General features: G+C 38.0%; 2 protein-coding genes across 2 annotated transcripts in view; one reads left to right on the top strand and one right to left on the bottom strand.

The window, feature by feature from the left end:
- Window positions 1-6,341, bottom strand: part of DCAF13 (DDB1 and CUL4 associated factor 13) — a 30,216-nt gene extending 23,875 nt beyond the window's left edge. The window contains exons 1-3 of the mRNA XM_053559657.1: window positions 6,189-6,341; window positions 1,252-1,451; window positions 544-651 (exon numbers count right to left, since the gene is read on the bottom strand). Of these exons, the coding sequence (XP_053415632.1) occupies window positions 544-651; window positions 1,252-1,451; window positions 6,189-6,258 (378 nt within the window). The 5' untranslated portion in view covers window positions 6,259-6,341. The remainder of the gene's footprint in view (window positions 1-543; window positions 652-1,251; window positions 1,452-6,188) is intronic.
- A 138-nt stretch (window positions 6,342-6,479) lies between these two features.
- Window positions 6,480-19,594, top strand: SLC25A32 (solute carrier family 25 member 32). Its single transcript, XM_053559656.1, has 7 exons — window positions 6,480-6,910; window positions 12,966-13,116; window positions 15,935-16,020; window positions 16,472-16,632; window positions 17,496-17,609; window positions 17,884-18,029; window positions 19,278-19,594. Exons 1-7 carry the CDS (start codon window positions 6,757-6,759, stop codon window positions 19,411-19,413), a joined length of 948 nt encoding a protein of 315 aa, XP_053415631.1. The 5' UTR covers window positions 6,480-6,756; the 3' UTR covers window positions 19,414-19,594.
- Window positions 19,595-23,446: the final 3,852 nt, after the last annotated feature.

Below are 23,446 nucleotides of genomic sequence, written 5' to 3'. Positions count from 1 at the left end.
TCAGAGGACAAAATGTTCTAGAGATGGCTGGTGGTGATGGCTGCACAACGTGAATGTACTTAATGCCAAAAATGTGTACTTAAAACAGTTAAATGGTAAGGTTTATGTTCTGTATATCTTATTCCCCCAAAACAAAACTTCAACGATTTCTTACAAATGAAGTACAAATTACTCACCTTAGCACTTAAAATCCTCCAGAGTAAGCCAAACGACCTTTGTAGCTTGACCTTCCATTAATCCCACTTTTTAGTGTTCACTAGAACACTGAGTTCTACTGAACATTATTAGTTCAATAATGTTCTATAATAGTTGAATAATGTTCAGTAATTAAGTAATTATTCATAAAAAGTCAAAGCACGAGGAAGGCTGGATTAAATAAAGAAAACTAGAGCTTTTCAAGATTTAATAAGCTATTTTGCATTGTGAAACTCCAAAAGGGCCTTGAAACAAATAAATAAACCTGAAAATAATTTATTAAATTAGATCATTCTTATACATGTTGACAAAATTTAATGATTTAAAACTTAATGGCATTATACTTACAGTAAAAAAAGAAGTCCCACAAAAGCGAGTACATATTCCTCTTACAAAACCTTCATGTGCTTGTATTGTACGGATACATTTTTGTTTAGTGAGGTTCCAAATTCTAACCTATGATAAACCATACCAGGAAAGTTCAGTGAACTATAAATGTAAAATGTTCAGACATAGGAGTACCACGTTTGAAAAAAAAAAAAAAATTAACATTGAAAAGGCTATGAATCATTCTACTAGGCAGCTAAAACCAAAATCCTTTGGATGAAAATAAGGCAATGCATATGGGTAAGTATATAAACAAGCAGAAATCTGTCAAGTAGTCAATTCTAGCTTAAAGAGTTTCAAAACTTTTCCTTGCCAGAGTGGGAAACTGTTGTGACATCCTCTGTGAAAGAAACTTAGCCTTAATATTTTAACTTTAAACATGATTTAGTATTTTATTTACTGGCAAATTGAACCTTAAGCTGTGACTTCAGTCACTGTGAACCTCTAAAAGAGTGGGATTGGTTCAGTTACTATGGCACTTAAGCTACTACATTAATTATTTCTTAGATTTAGATAAGAAACTACTGAACTTAATATTTCAAACAAAATTTAGTCTTGAGAATTAAATTGAAATCAAAGCAAAACCTTCAGTAACTAAAAAACTGAAGGAAAATATTTGTAATATAATAATTTTTAGTTCAAAATATCAATGTTTAGAATGACACTTGCCTCTCCATCACATGCCCCAGAAAGGACAGTAGCCAGGCTCTTTGGATGCTTTGCCAAGCAATTGACTCCATCTCGGTGACCATCCAGGGAAGCAAGGAATGGTTTTGCAAATACCCGTTCCAGTTTGGTAGCATTTAAAGCTCTTACATATTCTCGTGAGACCTCAAAAGGATGTAAGGTAGGATCATAGTTTCTTGGAACTGAAATAAGAATGATTCCTCTTAATAATTCACATTTAATATTTCCTGCAGTCTTCCTCAGCTAATCACCCGATTTACTATTCAATAAACATTTAGTTAAGGACATTGTTTATACCTAGAGCTTTGAAAAATACAGAAGTAGAGGACATGCTGTCCATGAAGCTTTCTGAAATTACTGGGAACTCATGGAATGCATACATCCATACATCTTGCAAAATAATTAGACCCTAATAGCTTTTTCTTGTGTATGTCCTACTATACTCTTTAACCAGGTTGTAAGTTTTCACATAGGCAGGGCTTCTAATATATTTTTCATTTGTATATCTTATGTCTATAACAGTGTTGGGCCCAAAACAAAAGCATGGTGAATGTTTGCTCAACCGAACTCTAGGTTCCTTGTGTGGCAGGGAACACTATTAATCTCTGGTTAAGTAGTGTACTGATAGGCACACAAGGTTGTAATTATGATTGCACTGTATATAGCTACTATTTATTGAGCACTTTCCATGTTTATTTACTTAAAAAACACACGGAGTTCACAGGTGTCATTAATATAACACCTTATGTTAATCATTTAATCTCCTCAGCACCATATATGTTAAGTTCTATTACTATCTCACTGAGGCACAGGTTACTTAACCTCTGTTAAATAACTTGCCCATTGATGGACCCAGAATTCAAACCAGGGCAATGTGGCTCCAGAATCTATGTTTTTAACTATTCTGATATGCTGCCCTAAACACATTATCTCAGTTAATAATTATGCTTAGGAGATGAGTCTACATGCCTAAAAATAAAAAAAAAAAACAACCCTCAATGTATATATAAAAGTAAATGCATCTTCTTACCCCATGACTTCACCCTGTAGTCTTTTCTTCCTGACTCCCTGTTAATGGTATTATACCTAACATTCAATAAAGTGCACATTTAGGTCCTTTACTTATATTCCATCTTCCACATTCCCAACTAAGAAAACTCAAAAGTTTATTCATCTTCTCTTAGAAATACGTATTCCTTCTTCCCTTTTCTCTCCCTATGCGTAGTAACTTAGTTTTGGACTTTAATACTTTGTACCTGAACTACTGTAACACTATACCTATTCAATTTGTGGCAGTTTACACTATCATCAGATCAGTCGTCCTAAAACACAGTTTTACATTGTCATTCTCATGCTCAAAACTTTCAAAGGCTCCTTTATAGTAGCAGTCTTCAAATTCTTTTGATTATGTGCCCCATTAGTAACAGAGATTTTTGAGCAGGTCACTGCCCCATAATACATTAACCATGTATTTATGGAGAATATGTAATTAAAGATGCCTTAAAAAAAAAAAATCTTGACTTAACACTGTGTTAGAGATATTCAAAAGTTCTAATTTCAGTTTAATTAAACTTTTGGTTTTAATGGCTCCTGATAAAGATTTAGGCAGTACTCACTTTTGCATGGTACTATGTCAACAGGATCACATGCATACTGGAATAAATTCCTTGCTTTGCACAATTCTGTGGTAACGGATGTGACTTCAGTCACTATGAACCTCTAAAAGAGTGGGATTGGTTCAGTTACTATGGCACTGTGCAAAGTGAGGACTGTTTCTACTTCACAAAGATAAGCAGAGTCAAACAGATAATCCATACTAAACTATATTTAATGTTTTATTTTTAGTCCCATGCACCAATTTTGCAAAGATTATTTTTGATGTTATGACTAGAAAAGTTCCATCTACTCTGATGTCAATGTCTATTCCTACAATTAAAATTGGTATTTAACAATTTTAACAGTAAATAAAACATAAGGTAAACCATTCTGTTTCTAAATCTTTTCAGATAGGCAAATATGAATTTTTATAACTGACACTTTTATCATTATTTTTAAATAATACAAAAATTTTTTAAATGATAGAAACATTTCCAAGCATACATTTTTAAAACAATCTCTTTAGCAATCACTTCCTCACTCATCATTAAAATGGACTTTGAAGAAGCAGATTATGTGCTTTATTTTTTCTAAAAAAAGAAAAAATCAAAACCAAAAGCTCTTAGTTAATATTCATAGCCACAGAAGTTTGGCAAATTTTAAAAATGTTTAATTCACTCTTATGTTCCACAACTCTTCTAAGAACTTTGCCATGACATAACCAAGGAACTTTCACAAGAAAAATGACTTTTTTGGTCCTCTCCATTACTTTACAAATTTATAAAGATATTATTATTTAAGATAATATAATTCTTCAATAAATGTAAACTATAATGTGCTGCAATATTCTGAAGGTGGAAGGAAGTGCACCTCTGTCAATCCTTCATTTTATCCTTAGGACACTTGAATTAACACGTATAGCATGTTACTAACATGCTAAAATGAGAATGTCAGTGTCAAAGCATCATATAAAAAATATTAATTTATTTTTTAAGATAAGCAATATAAATTGAAGTTCTAATTGTTTTTCCCACATTACAATGGCTAGCCCAGCACACCCATTTTAGAGACCTCTGATTTAAGGAATAAAGTTCAAGCTCCTTTGTGGTCTTCCACAATCTAATCCCAACCTAACTCTTCAGCTTCAAGTTCTTTTTGAAACTCAGCTTTAGCCAAAATGGTTTGCCTTGCCCCTTTTTCACTTTTTGAGTCCCTATATATGCCCTTTCTTCCACCAAGAACGTACCGCAACTTTCACCTTATCTATACCTTATGTAACCTTTAAAAAGACTGTTTAAATCTTACATCTTCTATAAAGTTTTTCAGATCACTATAATCAGGTCCACTCTAAATTCACACATCCAGCCAATAGCAAACATTCAACAAATATTGGTGAAGTACCTGCCATATACCACAAGCACTGAGGATATCACAGCTAATAAATCCATGGCATATATTTACATAAGGTGCTCTCAACATCTGTACGTTAACCAGCTGCATCAGAATTACCAGATTCTTGGGTGCCCATCCCACCAATTGAACACTGCACAAAATTTACAAGGAAATAACATACAAAATAAAAAAAGGAATAAAGGAGGAAAACAAATGTCTTCCTAATTTCATGTTACACAGAACTCCCAAACCTCTATTTTTCTATTTTGCTATCTATTAAAATTTACATCAGAATGTACAATGAACTAGGGAGACGTGGTAGAAAAGAGATCATATTAACAAAATTGGATAATAACCTTCTAACACTGAACGTCACCCAACTCATTCCTTCATTCAGACATTTATAAAGCAACTAGTATGTGCCATGTGTTGTCTAAACACATTACACACACGAACATGGTTCCTTGTCTCCGCAAGCTAAACTTTCTTTTTTTTTTTTTTTTGTAGAGACAGAGTCTCACTTTATGTCCCTCGGTAGAGTGCCGTGGCCTCACACAGCTCACAGCAACCTTCAACTCCTGGGCTTAAGCGATTCTCTTGCCTCAGCCTCCCGAGCAGCTGGGACTACAGGCGCGCGCCACAACGCCCGGCTATTTTTTTTTGTTGTTGTTGCAGTTTGGCCGGGGCCGGGTTTGAACCCGCCGCCCTCGGTATATGGGGCCGGCGCCCCACCGACTGAGCCACAGGCGCTGCCCAAGCTAAACTTTCTGATGGAAAATAATGTTAATCAAAATAATAATCACAGGACAATGTGATAAACACTCTGATAAAAGTATAAAAATATGTGATGGAAGCACAGAAGAAGGGTGCTGGTGTGGGGGGGCATGCAAATGATAAATGTGGGAGAGATTAAATGTTCAGTGAAATCTTGCCAGAGAAAGTGCTAAACTGGGTAAGGGTCTGTGCCTAAGGAAGCCTGGGAGAGAATGCTTGAAATGCACTTTAAGTTGGCAAGGATGAATGGTAAGTTACTTAGGGGAAAATAAGTGACAGGTGAAGATGGAGAGGAAGATGGGACCAGAGGTTCAAGGATTAGGAATGATGTCAGGGCCAAGTAACAAATTTAATTTGCCTTTTAGAAACAGGCCTTGTTACTTAGCCTGTAAACACCCTGTGAGCAGAGATCATATATTTACTTTGTAGTAGTGCTCATATATATATACGTTGATACTCTGTAACACAGAATAGTGAAATACTGTTTCGGCCTCATCTTGTATCCTTACCCCTCGCTCAAACTTTGATGACATCGGCAATCTCTCTTTGCTTTAGTTTATTCCTGCTGTAAGGCTTTTGGCACCTGTTCTGTTCACACACGATTGGTCCCTTGTCATTTAGGTATCACTAACTATAATTCATAAATGATCATTAAGTTAAGGGGGAAAACAGACCAGTAAGGAAGAATAAAACTCATTAATTTTATTTTAAGCATTCTCCCGCCGAATTTCTCCACAACAGTTAATAAGAGAAAAGTGATGGCTTTAAGTTTTACCTTTATCTCTTCTCACATACGAAAGTACGTAATATGAAGTAGTAAAGTGGCCAAAAGTTACAACAGCAGGATGGTTTAAAAAGTCTATTTAACCTTTTAACCCTTCAACCCCTTCAAAAGGGCTCATTCAAGTTTCATATTCCCACAGGAAAACCTGAGGACAGTCCAAGAGCAGCAGCTGGAAGGGGGAAGGTGGAAGAGACGTTCGTTACCTGCTACCCAGTTCCGCGATGACCCTACCTCGCAAAGTTTGCCTTGGCCAATGGAAAATGGGAAAAACCAGACAGGACAAGGAGACTCTCCGCCGACTTTCTCCGTGGAGTCCAGGCCAGACCGAAAGACTTACGGAAGGCGTCCCTTTCCCCATACCAAGTTGCCCTACCTCTCTGTAAGTCCAACTTGGTTTCGCGGACATAGCTGTCCGGATTCCGGCTCAGCATCTTCACCTTCATCTTGGCTACTCCTCCTCCCTGACTCCACAATCCTCTCCCTCAGCTTCGGTAGGTACCCCGCCGCCTCCCTCCGCACATGCGACTTCCGCCTCTCTCAGACTGCTTCCTGTCACGTGACCCACGGAGCGGCAGTCGCCCGGAGGCGTTCCCTAGTTCTGCGTGCAAAGGTTGGCAGAAGGCGGATCCTCGGCGTGGGTTCGCTTCCATGTCTTTTGGTCTGAGCCGGCAGCAGTGGTGGGCGGGGCAGGGCAGGGCAGAATATTGGCAGAGGCGGGCAACCGGCTTCCTTCGCGCTGCGCCCCCAACCCTGTCACACCCCTTCTGTGCCAGGGTCCCTCGGCTTCGCCCCGGCGCCCAGGTCTTATTGCCCGTCCCGGAAGTGAGCTCGCGCCCTGCGGTTCCAGCTCCTGGGCGGCGATCGTCGCCACGGTGGCGGCTACTGCATCTCGTCCCACCTCCGCGGCCCTCGGCGCCGTGGTGTCGGCGACCCCAGAGCCTATGACGGGCCAGGGCCAGTCGGCGTCCGGGTCGTCGGCGTGGAGCACAGTCTTCCGCCATGTCCGGTATGAGAACCTGGTAGCGGGCGTGAGTGGAGGGGTATTGTCCAACCTCGCGCTGCACCCGCTCGACCTGGTGAAGATCCGCTTCGCCGGTAAGAGCCTGCCTGGATAACGGGCTGCTTCCTTTCACTGTCAGCCCAAAGTAGGCGGTAAAGACCCCCAAAGAGGCCTTGGTCTCCTTTGCTTTTTCCGTACTATAAAGGAGGAGCGCTTTGAAGGAGATGCTGTCTGCCCTGGCTCATCTGAAACTAGATTCGAGAAAGGAGGGGACTTGGTCAGAGGGTCCGGCCACGGTCTTTCCCGCTCCGCTCCCCAAGACGAAGGGTTGGCGCCTGTGGGTAGAAAGTATGAGAAAAAAATGTCATTGGTGTAAGTGAGATTAAAAGCCTGAAAGGATTATCACATTTTAGGATTTAGGCCTAACACGTGCAAATTCTTCACCTAGGAGGTACTTTGAAATCTTAGGGTAGCCACGTGTTTGGCTGCCCCACAGAAAGCAAAATGCAGGTGCTTGGGTTGGTGCCTAATCCTCAGCGGATGGTTGCAAGTAATTAGGTTTGGAATAGTTTTCATAAAGGTTTCCTTGGGTTTTTGGTATTTATAGTGTGGTACTAAGTCCTGTGAAGGAATAGGTGGTTAGAATCTAAATACCGTTTTAAGCACATTGACTGAAATAAGTACGTTAACTTAAAGGACTCAACTCAACACTAACGTCTGGAAAGTTTCAAAGATGCTTATTACTACTGTTGTTATTATTATTATTATTATTAATATTATTATTATTTTGAGACGGACTCTCACTCTGTCACCCTTGGTAGAGTACCATGATGTCCTGGGTCACACCAACCTCAAACTCTCGGCCTCAAGAGATCCTCTTGCCCCAGCCTCCCAAGTATCATGGACTCCAGACGCCCACAACAATGCCCAGCTAGTTTGTTTTGTTTTGTTTTTTTTAGAGGTGGGGGTCTGTCTTGAACTCCTGAGCTCAAGCAATCCACCTGCTTCAGTCTTCCAAAGTGCTAGGATTACAGGCATGTGCCACCACAGCTTACAAAGATGATATTTGATTAACTTTATTTGGAAACTTTTGTGGTGGCATTTCCATTATGATTACAAGTACTGCCTTGAGAATTAAATCTCTAGAAATGGTTTATCTTAGATAAGTCTATTCAATTCACTTGATGTATGTTCTCAATATTTGTAGACTCCTGTATGGGCTACAGAAGTATCTAGTAATAAAGGTCTTTCACTCGGGAAACTTACAATCTAACTGTAGGCTTGAGACTTAGTCATATAAAAGGCAATTCCAGATAACATAAAATCAAGAGCAAAGTGGAATAAATCCAAATACAAAATATAAGTATAGATAGACTTCAAGAAAATTATAGATTGCTTATGGTCATATGTATCTGTAAAGGTTACACAGTAGATTAGATCTTGAGGTTCTCTATAGACTTAGTATTTGAAGGACTAGTATTTGATGCCCAGAGAGGAGGCAAGAAACCACTCCATGAAGGAAAATTATTGAAAATTATGATTAATTATCCCTAGGAACAACACCACAAAGGCATATGATTTCATGAAGTTTATGATGCATGCACGAATAATAATTATGAACACTGGGAACAAGTAACCTTTATTGAGCATTTACTAGGAGCAGGGGCAATGAGCTAAGAACTTAGATGAAATATTTCATTTGCTATCCTTGTGAATTTATGATCCCTACTATACAAATGGGGATACAAATGACAGAAATTGACTAACTTACCCAAGTCCCAGTTTATAAACATGGATGTGGGATTTGAACCCAGGCAGTGTAATTTTAAAATCCTCTGGCACTTAACTACTCACCATACTACTTTTATGAATCCCTGTTATCTAGTGTCTTAAACATGAAGAGAAGAATTTTAGACTTGGCTGCAGGTATAGGCCTGTGTGAGTTGATGTCTCTTAAGCAGCCTTTGTCTGGGGGCAGAAGACAGGGCCATGATCATCAAGGAGTAGTGTGGTTGGCTTGGTAAATTTAAGGAGTGCTGTGAAGCAGATCATGCCTGAGGAAAGGGATGGTACCTGAGAAGATTGGTTGTATTGATGAACTGGGGAGAGTATTGGGAGACTAGTAGAGTAAAGGTGACAGGTAAGGGGATCGAAACTGAATGGGAGGCCTAAATTAAAGATCTAGTAGTTCAAAGCAGGATTTTGTAATAGTAATATCTAGTCATGAGAGTAGGGGAAGGTTTAGTCCTGAGCACATGTACTGTTAAACCAAACTTGGAATTTTTCAGTGAGTGCAAGAGTGAATTGTAACTCAGAAGTGTCCAGAGTGGGTAGAAAGATTTAGAAATTATTTCATATGAGGAATGACTAGAGGAACTAGTCATTCTAGAGGAACTAATTTAACTTGGAGTAGGGAAAAAAGATATTTTGAGAACTTCCATGTGAGTTGATCCTGAAGTCAGACATAGGTTGAGTGAAAATTAGAGGGAAGCACTTTTATCCTGGCAAAGTGATGGTGCTCAGAATGAAATTGGTGATGACTGGAAGTGATTGGGTGACAGAGCTCAGAGGATATTCTTGTCTTGGGTGGAAAGGTTGGATTAGGTAATCAGTGAGGTCTCTTCTTACTTTAGGAGGTAATTTTAAATCTTTAAGAGTAAGAGAGAGCCAGCCTCAACAAAGAAGAATGACAAATGAGGTATAAAAAGACTAATTTTCTAAAGTAACCCAAAAACCTAATAATCTACGAGTTAAAGTTAAGTGTGAATTTGTATGCAGAATGTAGAAAGAAAAGAGAGTGTAACTACATCTGAAAAATTAATCAAGGAACCAAAATGTAAAATTCAGTGAGAATAACATACAGTAAAGTATTGTGTTATATTTGTATGGTATTCCAAGACCCAATGGCATAAATAAACTAATGATTAGTGAATGCTTGCAATATGCCAGGCATGATTCTAAGGGTTTTATATGTATTGTTTCATTTAATCTTTTGTAATTTTTAGAGATTGGTTTTATTATTTTTCCTGTTTTATGGATGAGAAAACTCAGGCACAGAGTAATTAAGAGACTTACTCAGGGTCTCCCAGTAATTGTTATAATTGGGTTTCAAACCAAACCATGAATAGGTAGTTGGGTCTAGCTAATGAGTAAATTAAAATCCTAGAGATGAAAATAATTATTCCAGAAAATCAATTAAGTGGCCAGATTGACACAACTATGCCATGGGTCTGGTTGATAGGAATGAGATCAGGACTGGAAATGAAGAAACCCTAGCACAGGAATGGCAATTGAAGCCTGCTAGTGGTTGAGAGACCACCCCAGTTGGGGTGAAAGAGTGCCTATAAAAACCAACATTTAAGGAATGAGTAGAGGAAGAGCTGGTCAAAGAAATTTTGTGGCAAAAATAAAAAGCAAAATAGGAAAGTGTGGGGTTAAAAAGAAGAGAGTGCTTTAGTAGGCAAACAATGTCAGGTGCCAATAAGGAGTTAGTAAGAAAGAAGAATCCCAAAGTGTACTTGGAAGTCCTTACCTAGAGCCCTCAAAGTTATGGGTTAGGCTCAGCTTGCAATGGAGAGAAACTCCTGCTGAGATTGTTGGGTTGTCTCATTGCAGAAGTTTAACCCGCAGGGAGGCACTGGGATCAAGGAGGAGAGAAATATGTGAGAGAGATTAAGCCTATTGAAATTCTAATGGGAAATAGCTGAAAGCAAGGGAGAGATTGGAGATGGGGGGCTGGAAAATATCAGTGAGGTTTCTAAAGTGGGGAGAAAGGAGACTAAGGGCAGCAATTCTCAACCTTTGGGTTGCCATCCAACTGTATTAAAGGGTTGCAGCATTAGGAAGATTGAGAATCACTGGACTAAGGGAACAGAAGCTTTTTTGACCAGAACCCTTATAGGAAATAAATTTTAACTTTGCCATCCAGGGTATATACATATTTACATTATGAAAACACGAGTTTCAGGAAACAGTATTTATCCTTAATACTTATGATGTAATTTATGTATTTCTACTCTAGTTTTTTTAAGAAATGATACTAGCAATGTGCTGAATCTATTTCTTGACTCATCGGTGGTTTTAAAAATACCAATGTAGAGCATAGGTAGAGGGGATTAAAATTAAGAGAAACAAATGCTTCAGTTGTAACAGATGAAAGGAGGGGTAAAAAACGAAGCTGGTTATATTAGTGTGATAGTGCTAGGTGGTGATTTTTAAAGAAGTTTTTGTTGTCTTTCCTTGACAATGAATTTCAAGTTAGCATCCTTTGTCTTGGCTCCCTCCCATACACCAAGCATCATTTAGTCCTATTACAGACTGTTGGAACAAGTTATTTGAAAGTTACTTAGATCTGCATACTAATTCTTTAGTGGAAAATGTTTTTAGGATAATTATGAGGTCATTTAGACCCCCCAGAAGTCGTTGTATTTTATTTATAAAGCATTTTTTCCCCTAGACTGGGTCTCCCTCTGTTGCCTGGGTTAGAGTTCATTGGTGTATCATCATAGCTCATTGCACCCTCAAACTCCTGGGCTCACGCAGTTCTCCTGCCTCAGCCTGCCAAGTACCTGGAACTATTTTTTGACCAAACAGGGTCTCATTCTTGCTCAGGTTGGTCTCGAACTTGTGGCCTCAACCAATCCTGCCTCAGCCTCCCAAAGTGATAGGATTACAGGTGTGAACACCCAGCCTAGAGAGCTATTTTAATTTCAGCCTGGGGAGGTCCAAGTTTAAGTCCTCTTCATCTCAATGGTTACTGTTTCTTCCTTTCAGGTTTCCACCTCCAAAGTCATTCTCCTTGGGGCCACCTGAATTTCCTTTCTTACGCACATATTTGATTATCTTACATATACTTGGACCCAAGTTTGAGAAATTTGAGGCTTTGAGATCATAGCCAAACTTAGGTGTGATTTCTCAAGAACCTTCGCAATTAGTCTTGCCATAACAAAACACCATAGACAGTGCGCGTTAAATATACGAAATTTATTTTCCCAGTTCTAGGAGTTGGGAAGTCTAAAATAAAGGTGCTGATAGAGTTGGTTTCTAACACGACCTCTCCCCTTGGCTTACAGATGGCCTTTTCTCTGTGCTTGTGTTCTCCTGATGTCTCTTCCTCTTCTTATAAGCACATCAGTCCTATCTGATCTAGGCCCTCATTTGACCTGTATTACTTTAAAAGCCTTGTTTGCAGATGGTCACATTGAGAGTTGGTACTTCAACATAAGAATTTTGGAGAGAGACAGTTCAGTCCACAGTAGGCCTTTGCCTTTCTTCCCAGCTTAATTGCCTTACATCTCTTCCCTCCACCAGTCTGGTACTTCAGCTATACCCAGTCCCCAGTGCTGTTTCTACCTCCCACACCCCGACGGGGCCAGGAGCCATGCTGCTGCCATGGGAACAGCACCAACTGTTTCACCTGTCTAGATATAAATCTTTCTCTTCTGAATGTTCCTAATCATTTTTGCTGTTTCTAAAATGTTTAATACTCTACTTAGAAAATTAAATGACTCCTGAGCTCAATTGATACTCCTGCCTCAGCCTCCCAGAGTGCTAGAAGAATAAGGGTGAGCCACCTCACCTGGCCAAACCTAGTGTACTTTAATCTCACTTCATGCTGTAACATTGGCAAGTTAATGATGAAAGAAATCGACTTTTCCCCCTTTGCCTGGCATGTTAAACAATCAGTGGTTATTCTTTACCAGGCTCTATTGTATGTCATGAAACAGTGGCAAGGGGACAGAGAACTGGGTCTGCTCATGTATCGTCTTGCCAGCATTTCTGATGTCATTGAACTCCTGGCTAGTTTATTTTTGAGTAATATTTTTGAACATTGGAATCCTCAATCTTGAAACTAAGATAAAACTTAAGTGTTGAAACTGTTTACCTAAGAGACTTGGATTATTTAAGAGCTAATCTAACACTTCCTAAAATATTACTTGGGTGTCCAGTATGCCCTCAATAAAACTTGGATTAATTCATGAGTATATTAATTCAAAGTATTAAGTAATCCTGGAAAATAATTTTCTCTGCCTAAAAAGGGTTTTCTGAGTTTATTTCCTTTGTATAACTGATAGTGTGAAATCTATGCTTATAGGTGGTTCAGAACTAGAACTTCGTTCTCAACCTAACTTTGTGTATCCTTTAATACAGTGAGTGATGGGTTGGAACTGAGACCGAAATATAAAGGAATTTTGCATTGCTTGACTACCATTTGGAAACTTAATGGACTACGGGGACTTTATCAAGGAGTAACTCCAAATGTCTGGGGTGCAGGCTTATCCTGGGGACTCTACTTTTTCTTGTGAGTACAACTGGGAGATTTTATAATAGTAAGTAAAAAGGAATTTTTGTTTTTAGTGATTTTTACATATCAGATGATGAAACAAGATGAGTCTTTTCTCTGAATTGGAAGGATCAGAAAGAGCAAAATGGCTTATTGGTTTCATTTCTCATCAGCTATTATCAGAAGCATTTGGTCTTGAAGAAAATTGTTAATTGGGAAAAGGTGAAGGGATGAAATGGCGAAATAGTTTTACAGAAGCCATTTCTATGAGATGAATTAAGGAAGGTGAAATGTTTAACTGATTACTTTTGTAAACTGAACACTCACTTATTAAAAAAAGAGTCCCAGATAATTATTAATGAAATTGTAGAGCCACTTCGGTATTTATTTTTGAGGTGTTTTTGCATATAAGTACATATTCTTGAGCATTTCTAACAGTCAAAATAGATTAAAAAAAGTTGTATCAGCTGGTTTGTTATTTATTAGTAGCTTTGTAAAGTATTGTAGAGACTGGAGGAACCTGAAATTGTTGCCTAAAATGAATCCTATGAATTTCAGTTCTCTTTGGTATCCAGTTTTGATAAAGGAAGATTGTTTAAATAAATAAGTCATTTTCTCCATTTATAGAGATTAGTTCCAGAGTGCCTCCAAAATAGAAAATTTTATGAATGCTAAAGTATCACTAGATAGTTACTTATTAATCCTCAAGCAGATTCTCAAAATATTTGAGATGGCTTACAAAAATATATTTCATGAATAATGAAGTTGGAAAAGCAGGAGAAGACAGACCTTGGAGTTCTCCTGTGAATATGTACCACAAGAGATATCCCTATGGAGAACAGAAAGCAAAAACCAGGGTATGGCTGAAAAGGTTTGAACCATATTGCTTCTTTTGTTTTACCTGACCTACCATCATCTTCCTAGCTCATTCATGTCTTTTCTCCTTCCCCTGTCAGATTTCATCACCCCATTTGACATAACTACTCTTGCCTCCTGAAGAAGCTACAGCAAGTGTCTAAGGGAGGCCCATTCAGCTCACTGAGTGTATGAGAGCATGTCACAAAGCATCACGGCACTGCATTGGAGGAGCCTGGGCTGCTCTGAGCAGGCCTCTGATATTTGAAACTGAAGCCATGAATAGGGAAGCTTTTGTTTTAACCAATAGCATTTTTAGGAAAACCAATACCTAGCACACTTGTGTCATGTATCTTACTCAGTCTCCTTTAAGTTTATGCAGTATCCAAACCAGTCTTAAAATATCTTGGGCGGCACCTGTGGCTCAGTGAGTAGGGCGCCAACCCCATATACTGAGGGTGGTAGGTTCAAACTCGGCCCCAGCCAAACTGCAACAAAAAATAGCCGGGCGTTATGGCAGGCGCCTGTGGTCCCAGCTACTGAGGAGGCTGAGGCAAGAGATCGCCTAAGCCCAGGAGCTGGAGGTTGCTGTGAGCTGTGATGGCACAGCACTCTACCAAGGGCAATAAAGAAGTATAAAAAGAAACTTTTAAGTAAAAGCAAAATAAAATTCAGACTTAGTGTTGTTACATATTTTATTATTTTCAGTCCTAAAACATACTTAAATGGGTGAAACTACATTTACAACACACATATTTTTGTTTTGTGTATATACAGATATATGCTTTATATGCAAAATGCTTTATGAATTTCAGTTGAATAGATTTTGCAAGAGAGTTTCTTTTTTTTCTTTTTTTGGTAGAGACAGAGTCTCACTGTACCGCCCTCGGGTAGAGTGCCGTGGCGTCACACGGCTCATAGCAACCTCTAACTCTTGGGCTTACACGATTCTCTTGCCTCAGTCTCCCGAGCAGCTGGGACTACAGGTGCCCGCCACAACGCCCGACTATTTTTTTGTTACAGTTTGGCCAGGGCTGGGTTTGAACCCGCCACCCTCGGCATATGGGGCCGGTGCCCTACTCACTGAGCCACAGGCGCCGCCCCTCCAAGAGAGTTTCTAAGGATATGCCATATGAATATAAGGTTATGTGAAGAATTTTGTATAATAAAGGAGTTTACTTCTTACATATTAGAATGGTATTGGTAAAGTTTGAAAAGATTTATTCAACTGAAGTCTTCTTCTAAGGGGAAAGTGGATTTAGTGTTAGAGAAAATAGGCTAATTTGACTTCCTGTCCAGAAGCATTTGGCAGCTATTTTCTGATGAGTAAAACCCTGTCTATTGCTCATGTGTGACTCAATTTTCCATCTTCCCATACACGCTCATTACTTTTACCCATGTTCTTCTCTTTCCCTGTTGAAACTATCCCTCACACCTAGCTCAGTACCACCTCCCGTGTTTATACAAAGACTTCTGGATCTCGAGCATAGCTTCTGAATCTGTGTGACTCTGTGTTTTTTATTATGATTATTTGTGCACCACTTAACAGTCCTTATTAGTTAGCCCATTAAGAAAAATTCATCACAGGTTTATCTCTTTTAGCTATAAAAAGATAGGAAGCCAGCTGTAGTATGTGAACACAGGGGTTAAGCACGTATGTGTTAGGTTGGTTTTTTTTTGCCTTTTCTGCCTCGTTCTCTGCACCACCCCTCCACACTTCCTTCTTCCCAGTTTTCCTGTCTTTTCTTATTAATTGATTAAAACATTTTACATATGTGTTTCTAGCCACGTACATTTGGAGGGAGGGAACAGTATGATCTTTCAGTGACTCATTTCTATTCTTGAAAAAGTTCTCATTTTTGCGTGTGCCTTTGGCGTTTTCTTTTACTTGTGTGGTACTGTCGTTATGCACACTTTAAAATAGACTTCACTGCTTTATGACACCTATTCAAATTAAACTGCTTATTTTTAATTCTTTTAGTTACAATGCAATCAAATCATATAAGACTGAGGGAAGAGCTGAACGTTTAGAGGCAACAGAATACCTTATCTCAGCTGCTGAAGCTGGTAAGAGAATGTATGAAATATAAAATACGTTACAGGTATCAAAATAGGACTAAAAAGACTAACTTTGTTTTTCCTTCTGGATAGTATACATACATGAGCCAATCAAAAATGGCCACTAAATTGTATAATTTTAAAACTCAAATTGTACTTTAATAAGAATATCTGCTTTCTAATAAATTCCATGTAATAACTGATTAATATGGTTAGATAAGTTTAAACTCGAGTATTCAAAGAAAAAAGGCAAATAATATAGAACTTTTTACAGATCTACTTAAATGTTTTTTCTATATAATTTTTACTTTTTTATTTTTAAAGAAATACTGTCTAAAAATGCTGTTTCAGATACAGGCCCTGTGTAATCTTATTCTTTATATAAATAGACAGTTCTTAATTTGGATTACTGTGAGAAAGTACCTGTATGCTGGGTAATCTTATTTAAATCTTGTTTTAGGAGCCATGACCCTCTGCATTACAAACCCATTATGGGTAACAAAAACTCGCCTGATGTTACAGTATGATGGTGTTGTTAATTCCCCACAGCAGCAATATAAAGGAATGTTTGATACACTTGTGAAAATATATAAATATGAAGGTGTACGTGGATTGTATAAGGTAACAAGTCATTATCAATATATTTTGAATAACTAAAAATAGTAATTTCCATTGACTCAATGAAAATTCAAATAGCCGGGCATTGTGGCATGTGCCTGTAGTCCCAGCTACTCTGGAGGCTGAGGCAGGAGAATCGCGTTAGCCTAGGAGTTGGGGGTTGCTGTGAGCTCTGACGCCACGGCACTGTACCAAGGGCAATAAAGTGAGACTCCGCCTCCAAAAAAAAAAAAAAGAAAGAAAGAAAGAAAGAAAATTCAAAAAAGAAGCCGAACTTAGTACAAAACAGTTTAATGAAAACTGAAATCTAGTTTATAGTACTTGAAGCTGTTTTCTTTCATTACCGTAAGATGTAGCATCATGATAGTGACAGGTGTGACAACTATTTAAAACTTTAGTCGAGTATCATTTTCTTCCTCGTAGCAACAACATATATGTTTTCTGATTTTATAACTCCTTTTCTCTTTATTTCCCCCTTCTTCACTTTCCATTCCCACCTCTTGTTTATCTCCATGACAATTTTTTCGGCATGCATAGTTTAAAATCAAAATTAGGTACATGGAATTTTAGTTTGTTTTCTAAGAATTGTGTGATAGGTTTTGGTGTTATGGATTATTGACATATGGGCAGAAACTTTCAAAATGTATCATGTAATTCTGTGTTCTTTTTCATCACTTCTTGCCTTATTCTTTGAGAATACCTATGCTCAGTCTATTGAATTACTGTAAACTTTATGTTCTTGGCTTTCCAGAATTTAATCTCCCATTCACACTCCAGTTCTTCCATACATATATATATATATATATATATATTATTTACAGAAAACCTATTATGAAAATCTAAACCATATAACCATTCCCTTGTAGGGATTTATTCCTGGGCTGTTTGGAACATCCCATGGTGCCCTTCAGTTTATGGCATATGAACTGTTGAAGTTGAAGTATAACCAGCATATCAATAGATTACCAGAAGCACAGTTGGTAAGATGATTCTTGTAAAAATGTTATTTACTGTTATGTACATTTAATAGGTAGAAATTTTGTCATTCCTATGTTGGTAGGTAGTATTGCTATGATGATGAGTACTGACTGCCACTAAGTAAGTAACTATTTCACAAGCAAAAGCCACACAAATGTTAAAAATAGAATCCCTTAAAAATCCATTTAAATGGTTTTTCCATATAATTTTTACTTCTACAGTTTTAAAGAAATCTTATCTAAAGAAAAATATAAATATTTTGTGTTGTCATTTCAGAGTACAGTAGAATATATATCTGTTGCAGCACTATCCAAAATATTTGCTGTAGCAGCAACATACCCATATCAAGTTGTGAGAGCTCGTCTTCAGGATCAACACATGTGTTACAATGGCGTAATGGATGTTATCGCAAAGACATGGAGGTGAGAGCATGCGATATATCAAAATTGCTCTGGTAAGGTGCGTCAAGTATATTAGACTATCCTGTTTGCTGTGGCAAAAATATGGCTGGTGGTTCCTGCTTTCTCATTTCCTCAATTATGACCATGGACATAATCTGTCTGAGGCTTAACTCCATCATTTGTAAAATAAGACTCTCTGGGCTAAAAAAGTTGTTATAAAATTCAATGAGATGTGAAAATGTTTTGAAAAATTAAACAAAATATAGGTTATAAAATACTTGAATGGCATTGAATATAAGAAGTATAAACCTAGTTTATTACATGTGAGAAGGCCCTACACCTGCTATTAACACCGTAACTTTTGCAAATATTTGTTTCTATATATGGAAGAGGTGCTTGTTCTTCAATATGAGACTAAACTACTATAGGTAGACATCATCATATTTCCCTTTAATTCTTAAAGGCCAAAGCAGAATATTTAGAATGTTTAAATCTAGATTTAATTCAATATTTAATGAGAACCTAAAAGACAAATTTCTAAATGGTATCCCTATTCTAGGCATTAAGAAAATAAAAGTTTTTTTGTGTGTGTGCTTTATTTAGTGTTGTCAAGCATTTATATACGCAATAAAATTTTTATTTCAGTTTATTTTTAGAGACAGGATCTCACTCTGTTGCACAGGCTGGAATGCAGTGGTGCAAGCACAACTCACTTGGCTCAAACTCCTGGGCTCAAGTTATCCTCTCAATCTTAGCCTCCCGAGTAGGTGGGACTATAGGCATACACCCCCTTGTCCAGCTACCTTCAATTTTTTTTTTTTTTTTTTTTTTTTAGAGACAGCGTCTCACTCTGTGGCTTAGGCTGGTTCAAACTGCTGGCTTCAAGTGATCCTCCCACCTCAGCCTCCCAAAGTGCTGGGATTACAGACATAAACAACTGTGCCTACCTAACTAGGCATTTTCAATCCCTCTATTAAATCAGTTAAAACTCTTATATGTCATACATTTAAAAGCATTTGAAAGATGATTAATTTAAAGCACTATTTAGTTCAATTTTCAGATGTTCCTACCCTTTCTTCTTCCTCAGTCCATAAAAGGAACATAAGCCCCTGCAAATAACTAATAAACTACATTTTTTAGGACACTGAAAACCTAGAATTAAATCAGCGAAGTACTGATTGCTTGCTCTATGTCTTATGTCAGTTAAACTTTTGTGTTTTCAAGCTAGCTGTTAGGAAATTAAGCATATATCTGTTTTTCTCTCTACAGGAAAGAAGGCATCGGTGGATTTTACAAAGGAATTGCCCCCAATTTGATTAGAGTGACTCCTGCCTGCTGTATTACCTTTGTGGTATATGAAAATGTCTCACATTTTTTACTTGACCTGAGAGAAAAGAGAAAGTAAGCTAAAAGAAAATAATTCCAATGTATCTGCTCAAGGTGGCCACAAGGTTTTTTATGTTTAAGGTGTAAACTCTGAAGAATGCTGCATAGTAACATGGCTTATAATCAAAATTAGTCCATAATTGTTAGAAGTCTAAGAACTGCCAAGGCTTCACGATGTTTTTCTGCTTTTTGCCTTCCCCATGTATATGGGACTTGGATACCTCTGCCTGAAATGACTGCCATCAACCCAATGCCAAAACTGACATCAAGTGTAGTTTCACAAATCTCTTCATTTCATTATTCAACTAGAAGTTGACTTGTAACATTTGCTAAATGGATTAGATGAATATGCTACTTTTTCTGAACTTATTTGCCCAAGTTGGCTTTAAAATTAACCTTTGTGCAATAGCAAGAAAATAGCTTCTTACAAGAAATGCGTTGTCTGTTTCCAGGGTAAATTAAACTTTCAGGATTTACTAGATAAGATGTTGCTCCTCCAGACCATTTTAGAATTGAGAGTTTTTAGTGAGAAAAAAATGACTTAAATGTGCTTTAGTTTTAATTTGATTGGGATGCACTAATTACAGAAACTTGAGAAGTTAAGTACTTCTCTGAGAAATGTGACATCTATTATCATTATTGTTAAATTTTTTTTCAGGAACTTCCATAATTTAAAATGTAATCCTGAATCCAGTTTTTTGGGGGGGAGGGAGAGGTAGTACTTAGTATACTTTAAATTTTTAAAATCTGGACTTCTAGAATCCAGCTATATTGGCCTTTATTTAACATACATGTCTATAAATCATTTATTGAAGATGCTAAATAGATTACCTTTTAGAGATGCTTGAATGTTTGGGATTTGTTTGCTGACAAACTAGAAATGAGAGACTTTACTTTCTACTTAAATTTTCACACATGTGGGCCTAGATTCCAAATAAATGATAAATGTACATTGGTTGCCCAAATTCAGATTAAAAGGCAAATTACATTAATGACCATTGTTGATTTCACTTTCAAGAGAAATTGTAGATATCTATAAATTTACAGGCCTACCCCAAGGGGATGCCAGAATAATACTAGTATTTTTATTTATCATACACATCTATGAGTACTGTTAAATTATCATCTACTTAGTGTAAATAAAACATGGTTTTCAAGGCCGTATTTAAGTAGGTCTTTGAAAATAGTCTTTTTTTTATATTTTGCAAATGGCATTGTTTTTAAAATAAAGACGAAATAATAAATACCTAATTTTATTTACTATATCTTGTAACATGCATAGGAAGGCTTTATACATACATACATACATATATATATGTATTTTATATATGTATTTTTTTTTTGGGCCGGGGCCGGGTTTGAATCCGCTGCCTCCGGTATATGGGGCCAGCGCCCTACTCCTTTGAGCCACAGGCGCTGCCCAGGAAGGCTTTATATATTAAATATGATGTATTTTTTTCATACTTCTGTATTATACTATAATTCAAATGAAATCCTGATATTAATTCCCATACATAAAGACAAATTGCTGTTAATATTTGGAATTTTAGAGATAGTACCATTATTTGAATGCCTTTTCTATACTCCCAAATTAATAAAACATAATTATTGTCCTTGCATAATAAATAACTATGCATTAAATAACTGCAGTTCTGTATTAAAAACATTCAAGAAAGCTTCTGTAAATTCTGTCTGTACATTTACAAAGCCCTGTAAATTCTGAGGAAAGAGAACTCACTTTACTCTTTGAGAAACTGAACTTCTGCTGTATGCCAAATATGTTACCAGGCATTGAGGATATGGCACAAAATGAGCCAGGCATTTCTGCCCTCAGGGAATTTTCATTTTGGTGTGAGTGACAGAAGAATAAATGCATATTAATAGTTTCAGGTGTTAAATGCTATAAACAAAACTAAAGCAGAGTTGGGGATAACGTTGCTATCTTAGGTGAGGAAGAGTTTCCTACTTGGGTCAGGAAAAGTCTCTTTGAGGAGGGCATATTTGAAATATTTTGAAAGAAGTGAGGAAGCAAGCCACTATGAGATAGAAGAAACATTCTAGGCGGAGAGAATAGGGAGAACAAAGGCCCTGGAGCAGGAATTAACTTGGCTGGAGGGGGTGAGTGAGGGGGGAGAGGAAATTGAAGAAGTGGCCACTCCAGTCTGGTGGGAAAGACTGCCTGGCTTCAAATTTCAGCTTTCCCACCTGAGACATCATTTTTCTTCTCTTTGAGTTAAAGTTTTTCATCTGTAAAATAGTATCAGTGCAATTCCTCTATAGCAATCTCTAAGATGGGGATTATTGGACAAACGGTTAAGGGAGTGCTTTTAGGAGAAATCTGTTGAGTTTGAAAAACAAGAAAGGCACCAATAGGAAGAGTTTGAAGAGTAATGCCTCCTGGGGCTGACCCCATAGGACATTCTCAGAATAATTGGATTAGAGTAGTTTTCCTGCCCAGAGGTCAGGGGGCTGGGCCATTAGGTTCTCACCTTGTGAAGTCATTGACTGCTGGCCTGGGGAGAAGAAGGGCTAGCTGAGTGTCTAGGTGCCTCTCCTTAGCCAAGGGTAGTCTAAATAAGGGGAAGTGTAAGCTATTAGCAACCAACCCTAGAGCAGCTAGGGTAGGGGTGCTAGCTCTATAAAAGGGATCTGACTGGGTGAGTCACCCAACAGCATCTGCTGCAAATGAGAATATTAAAAGTACATAGTGGTAGGGTTATTGAGAGGATTAAATGAATTAATTTAAATAACGAGTTTAGCACAGCTCCTGGGTCAAATATTAGCAAAAGTCATGTCCTGTCAGGCCTGAAAGGCCATAATGCGGAGTTTAGATGTTCTGGTAATTTGTATGGAGAAACAATTAGGGAACAGGCGGGAAGCAGAGATGCTAGTTAAGAATCTTTTGTTAAAAAGTCTAGTCAAGAGCTAATGGTAACTTGGACCTGGCTGATGGAATTTGAAGTAGTGATTTATAGCTTGGGAGGAACTAGAGCAGAGTTCATGGAGGGAAAAACATTTAAGCTGGGTATTGAAAGAAGAGATTCCAAAGGGAATCTTGAGGGGACCATGGAAAAAAAGAAAGCACAGGCGACCTGTGCTGCAGTGACTTTGTCAGTCAACCTGGTAATGAATGAATGGATGGAATGGAAATAGATGAGAGAGCTGCAGGATCGGGGCCAGAACATGAGAACTCTCAGAGCCTTTCAAAACTTGTCTGGGTTTTACTGGGTAGAAGGGAGAGTGATTAGAACAGAGAGACATGGCTGCTTCTTAGGGGTAACAGAGGAAGACAATCAGATAAGAAGAGCAAACTCAAACAACAGGTTGTTATCAACCATGTAAATATTTCAGTAGGATGAAGATTGATGCCATTGATAACTTTAAGCAGATTCAAATTATAGAGGCTGAAGACAGATTGCAGGCAGCTTAGGAGGTAGGGCAACTATAAGTATTCATTTCATTCCTGGATTTTGGCAGATGAAAGAAAGGTAAAGAACTTTAGCTTGAAAAAGTACTGCAAGTCTAGGAAGTGGTGGAAGTGGGGGAGGTTGGCAAAAGGAAAACTAGAACTATAAGGAGAACTCTTTTTTTTTTTGAGACAGAGCCTCAAGCTGTCGCCCTGGGTAGAGTGCCATGGCATCACAGCTCACGGCAACCTCCAACTCCTGCACTCAAGCGATTCTCCTGCCTCTGCCTCCCAAGTAGCTGGGACTACAGGCACCCACCACAACGCCCAGCTATTTTTTTTGGTTGCAGCCGTCATTGTTGTTTTGCAGGCTTGGTCTGGATGCCAACCCACCAGCTCAGGTGTATGTGGCTGACGCCTTAGCTGCTTGAGCCACAGGCACCGAGCCAGGAGAACTCTTAAAGATACAAGCTTCCCCCCACCCCACCCCCCAAAAAAAAAACCCAGAACAAAAATTTGTGAATTGGTAGAGCTGTGCACCAGAGAACATGATCAAAGATAATGATGGTGCCATGCCTTGTGAAAAGAAGGCTGTGACATTTAGTGATTTTTATAGTCTGACAGTATTCTTAGGAAGTTACACTTT

The sequence above is a fragment of the Nycticebus coucang genome, chromosome 13, assembly GCF_027406575.1.
Source record: "Nycticebus coucang isolate mNycCou1 chromosome 13, mNycCou1.pri, whole genome shotgun sequence".
NCBI classification, from domain to species: domain Eukaryota; kingdom Metazoa; phylum Chordata; class Mammalia; order Primates; family Lorisidae; genus Nycticebus; species Nycticebus coucang.
This window is presented reverse-complemented; position numbering and strand designations above follow the sequence as displayed.

Bases quoted from the DNA above. Each gene is read 5' to 3' on its own strand.
- SLC25A32 (XM_053559656.1), top strand. From the start codon at position 6,757: ATGACGGGCCAGGGCCAGTCGGCGTCCGGGTCGTCGGCGTGGAGCACA. The intron at 13,117-15,934 runs GTGAGTACAACT...TAATTCTTTTAG, and splicing joins TGGGGACTCTACTTTTTCTT to TTACAATGCAATCAAATCAT. The intron at 17,610-17,883 runs GTAAGATGATTC...TTGTCATTTCAG, and splicing joins GATTACCAGAAGCACAGTTG to AGTACAGTAGAATATATATC.